At 20.6% G+C, this 5,808-nt stretch overlaps 2 protein-coding genes across 2 annotated transcripts; one reads left to right on the forward strand and one right to left on the reverse strand.

Moving 5' to 3' along the window:
• Positions 1–78: 78 nt before the first annotated feature.
• Positions 79–2,478, forward strand: PRSY57_1318100 (conserved protein, unknown function; the record flags this gene model as incomplete). The annotated part of the gene is made up of 1 exon (XM_012909117.2): positions 79–2,478. One exon carries the CDS (start codon positions 79–81, stop codon positions 2,476–2,478), a length of 2,400 nt encoding a protein of 799 aa, XP_012764571.2.
• Positions 2,479–3,070: 592 nt separating this feature from the next.
• PRSY57_1318200 (hypothetical protein) lies at positions 3,071–5,401 on the reverse strand (the record flags this gene model as incomplete). The annotated part of the gene is made up of 1 exon (XM_012909118.2): positions 3,071–5,401. One exon carries the CDS (start codon positions 5,399–5,401, stop codon positions 3,071–3,073), a length of 2,331 nt encoding a protein of 776 aa, XP_012764572.2.
• Positions 5,402–5,808: the final 407 nt, after the last annotated feature.

Consider the following 5,808-nt stretch of genomic DNA (forward strand, 5'->3'; position numbering starts at 1 on the left):
TTTTTTTATATTTTTTTTTTTTAAAAAAAAAAAAAAAAAAAAAAAAAAAAAAAGTATCGATAGAAATGTTATGGCAAAATGTCTTCATTGATAAATATACACTATGACGAAAATAATGACGAAGAGGAGAATTTGATTATAAAATTTGCTGACTATGAAACATTTAAATTATATGTTTTAAAAAAATATGATAAGATATATAAAACTTGTAATTATGAGAAATCCGTTATAAATTATTATAGTGTAAAATGGATAAATTTTATTAATCGTAAGGTTCCCATCTTGTTACAAAACAAAAGCGGTCCTTGTCCTCTTTTGTGTATAACAAATATATTATTATTAAGAAATCAATTACATATAGATAGAAAGGTTAAGAAGATATCGCAAAAAGTACTAGAAAGTAAAATTATGAATATATTATTAGAATCCAATAAAAAGAATGTTACAGAAAATAATTCTTCATGTAATTATAGAAAGAATATTATAGAATCTGTTGAAATATTACCACAATTAAAATATGGATTAGATGTTAATTGTAAATTTACAAATATTTGTTCTTTTGAATATACCAAAGGTTTATGTATTTTTGATATGTTGAATATTCCACTATATCATGGATGGGTTATTTCTTCAGATGATATTATTTTTTATTCTTATTTAAAAGATTATTCTTATAATGTTATTATAAATAAAATTGTTAGATATAATGATTACTATGAAAAAAAGAGGAAAAAGAAACACCTTCTAGAAATAACACATGATGATAAAGATATTATATACGAACTTGAGGACATAAAGGAATGTACTCCAAATTTTTCACAAGATCGAAATAAAAAAAAGGAAAAGTCAAAAAGGAAAAGTGTATCTCCAATGAATAAAAATAAAACGAAGAATAAAAACAAAAACAAAAACAAAAATAATAATAATAATAATAATAATAATAATAATGATGACCATAATGATATTAATAACATTAATAAAATTAATAAGATTAATAAGATTAAGTTTAATTGTAAGCATAATAAAAAAAATTATAATAATAATGACGATGATGATGATGATGATTATGATAACAATCAATTTGGTGATAATCATAATTTCAGCTATCCTCAATTTAACGGTAGCTTTATGAAAAATAATAATTTTAAAAAAAATAGCTATAATAATTATAATGTACCTATTTTTCCAGACGATTTAGATCAAACATCGGAAGATAACACAATAACTAAAATGCTAGTAGAAGATATAAATATAAGTGATCATAATTTGAATTTTAATGATAATTTTAATAATGTCAAATTAGCAAAAAAAGTAAGTCTTCAACATAATAATACACACCCATGTAATAATGATTTTGATACGAATAATAGTAGTAGCATTAGTAACCACAAGAATAACAATAACAATAATAATAATAATAATAATAATAATAATAATAATAATAATACTCATAACCACAACAATAATAATAATAATAACAATAATAATAACAATAATAATAATAATAATAGTAGTAGTACCTGTAGTAATAATAATATTAATCATAGCAATAGAAGAGCGTTCAGTACCAATATTGTGAGATCCTCTAAAATGATTAATAATTTTTGTAATATGCTACAAAAAAAAGAAGATAATGTACAATCATGTTTTTTCAAAGAAAATAATAAATCAAATAAATTGTCTTCTCGTATAAAAAAATCACAATCATTTATTAAAAAAGAAAAAAATTATAACAAATTAATGTTATATAACGATCTAGATGCTCCTAATAATATGGATGCTCCAAAATTTCCAGAAGACACATTAACCAATTCTAATAATCTTATTACCAATGAATACTCAGAAAAAAATTATGAAGAAAGTAATATTAAATTAAATAATATTGATGATGATAATTTTACAAACAATGAATTTTTTTTAGAATCTAATAAAATCGAAAGTATCATAAATGAACAAGGATTTGATAATTATACAGATAATAATACAGAAATAAGTGAAAATTTTATTATGAAAAATTATAATACTGAAATTAATCTAACACCATATGAAGTACATGAAGCATTAATTATATCGGAATTTCTTGAAACACATAAAACACAATTAACAAAAGTAGGATTAAAGTTATTACATGAAACTCTAAATCCAAATCAACTAGTTGCATTCTTTAGAAATAATCATTTTAATACACTCTTCAAATATGAAAATAAACTCTTCATTCTTGCTGCTGATATATCCTTTCTACATCTAAGCTGTACATGGGAACTTTTTGATAATGTAGAAAATGATACTTCTTATTATGATAACAATTTTGAATGCTTAGCAAACCAAAAAACAGATAAAAAAGACCTTAACCATTCAATCATTTATTCGAGAAATTTCGACAAAAGCACGGCAAGAAACAATATTTATTGTTTAAGGTCTAATGCTACCATGAATAATAATAAAAAAAAAAAAAAAAAAAAATGTACTATCATGTAAAAAAATCTAGCGCTTATGTAAATATTAAGAGCTATACAAGTGTATATATGTAAAAAAACATTCAAAAATAAAACATATATATAAATATATATATATGTATGTATGTATGTATGTATGTATATGTATGTATGTATATGTATGTATGTATGTATGTATGTATGTATGTATATGTATGTATCTTTATTTTTACCAACTAATTAAAGTTATTAAAAAAATATATACCACAATGTTATATATATATATATATATATATATATATATGTGTATATTCATATGTGCGTATTTATGTATTTATATATATCTATTTATATTTATATTTATATTTTATGTATATATCCATTTAATTAAATTATTTCACCATAATTTATTATTATTGTTATTATATGTATTTTTTTTTTTAATTATTACCATGCAAAATTAATTTATAATTTTTCGTGTATTTTTTTCCATTTTTTTAATTTTTTCAATTTTTTCAATTTTTTTTTTTTTTTTTCTTTTTTTTTTTTTTTTTTTTTTTTTTTTTTTTTTTTTTTTTTTTTTTTTTTTTTTTTTTTTTTTTTTTTTTTTTTTTTTTTTTTTTTTTTTTTTTTTTTTAAATCAACATTTCAAGCAAACTTTTCAATAACAACATGTTCTCCTTTATGCATTTTTCAGCACCTATAAAAGTATTTATATTTTTTATGGAGAAAGTCAAGAAATTTAATAAAATGGTCCTTTCCCCCTTATCAATGAAAAGAAAGATATAATTATCCTTCCCAGAATTGGTTAAGTGATATAATATATCTATTAATATTATACAATCGTTATAATTTATAAATTCGTTATTTTCTTTCTTATTATAATAGTTTATGTTGTTATCATTATTTATTGCTAATATATGTTTTATTCTTTCTTCATCTTGAATATTTTGAAAAATATCGAGAAATTTATTTTTAAATAAAGCATCTAATATATCAACGTACATATCTTTGTCTAAATGAAAATTAAATATTCCTTCTTCCAAAAATGCAGTTTTTAAAATATCTATTTGGTTCTTAAAACTTGTTCTTATTTTGTTTGAATTCCATAAAAGCTCAAAGTTTATTTTGTTTTTTATTTGTTCACGAGAGCAAATATTATTACTGTTAATGTTATTATTAATCAATTCTCTTTTATGGGATAACATACTTGTTAGATGCGGAGAATTACCATTTTCTATATTACTATACAAAGACTCTTCTTCACTTAATGTTATATTACTACTATTGTTACTCTCTATACTTTGGCTTCTAAAAAAATTATTCTCTTTTAAACTATTATTTATTTCTTTATAATTGTTTCGAAAAATACTTTTTTTTTTGTCTTTAATTTTTTTATTTTCTTCTTGTAAGCCTCTTTTGTGGATTCCATTTGTATATGTATCTTTATCTATTTGCGTAACACCCCTGTCTAATATTTCGTTATCATGATCATTTTGATCATCACTATCTTCATTATTTATTATTTCTTTTTTAGAAGATATATTGTTTTTTTTATATTCTATTTCTTCATAATCATCATTTGATAAATTACTTTTATGTTCATCTTCAAATGATTTTATTTCCTTTTTTGTAGAATGCATATTTTTTTCAGATAATTTATCTAAAAAGGTTATTCCTTTTGTATATTCCTCAGGTATAATTTCGATGGTTAATTTTCTTGGCTTTAATCTAGGATGATTCACAAGGGTATTTGTATATTCATTCCGTCTTCGTATATATTTGTTCACATTACTTTTCTCAATTATATCTTCTATAACATGAATGGTGTTATCAATATTTATTGTTGCACTTGAATTCATATAATTCGATAAAATTTTAGATTCCTTAAAATCTTTTAGCGATAATTTATATATTCTTAATTTATATCTTGCTATTCCTCTTAAATAATATGCCTTAAATATAATATTTTTAATGTTCATGGTACCTAGGTCTTTAATATTATATGTTGTATTATCTTTCATATTAGGTAAAAAGTAATTATAAAATAAAATTACAGAAGAACAATCATCTATACTTTCAAAGTGTGCTGATAATCTTTGATATACCAAAGAACGATTTATAAGCGTTTTTGTACGTACAATATATAATTCTTCTATTTTCTTATCAAAAGTATAATTATCTGATATGACTTCTATATGTAATTCATTATTACAATTTTTTTCTATTTCAATAAATATATTGTCACCTTTTAATTCGTAATCTATGTAATTTATTATATCATTGTAATTTTCTAAACACCTATGATAATTCTTCTTTTCATAATTTAACTTCCCTTCTTCGTTTTTACCTAAATATATATCATATGCTTTACACACATGTTTTATTATATGTTCGTTATTATTTAATTTACTTATATCATGAGATGACTTGTTTTTTCCTATATAAAGATCCCTTTGTATCTCGTCTACATGATTTTTTTGTTCTGTCTTGTGATTGAATCTTTCATTTTCGTTTTTATTATCATTATTTTGTGGTGAATTGGGTATGTTTTCTGGTGGTATATTATTTTTATAATTTTCACAAAATATAATGTCATTATGGTTATTATTATGAATATCTTCACAATTTTTATTAATTTGTTCAGCATTACTATCAATGTCATCTATATTTAATTTGTCCCATGCTTTATAATATGTATCCAAGGAATTACAATCTCTTTTAAGATATGAGAATCCTTTATTTTTGTTGTAGAATTTTCCTGTATTCTTTTCGAATCCCTTATCATTATCATTATTATTATTTTTTTTATTATTATATATTTTTTCAAGTTTGATTTCTTCCTTTTCCTTTTCTTCTTTTTTCTTAATATCGTTTTGCCAGGAATAGAGATCTTCAAAATATTCTTTTAATTCTAGTGAATTATGTTTAAGTTGTTTTGCAATTTCGAGGTGTGACTTGGCCATTTTATTTTTTTTTAATTTAAATCCATAACGTCCAATATATATTTAATTATGTTAAATAAGAAGGATATATAATGTGGAAATATATCTATATATATATATATTTTATTATTTTAGATACATATATGAACATAAAAGACAGACATAAAAATATCCCAGTAATATAGTACATACCTATAAGAGAATATATATTTTATTTTGTCCAATATAAATATTAATAACAAAATAATCATTTATTTTGCACTATTTATTCTTATATATATATATATATATATATGCATATATTATTTAATTTTTTTTTTTTTTTTCTTGTCATATAACAGCTGAAAGTCTTCTTACAATGTTTATATTTTAAAATGTTATAAAATTAAGAAATAAATAAAACAAACAAATCAACAACAAAAAAAAAA

This window comes from Plasmodium reichenowi, chromosome 13, assembly GCF_001601855.1.
Source record: "Plasmodium reichenowi strain SY57 chromosome 13, whole genome shotgun sequence".
NCBI lineage: Eukaryota > Apicomplexa > Aconoidasida > Haemosporida > Plasmodiidae > Plasmodium > Plasmodium reichenowi.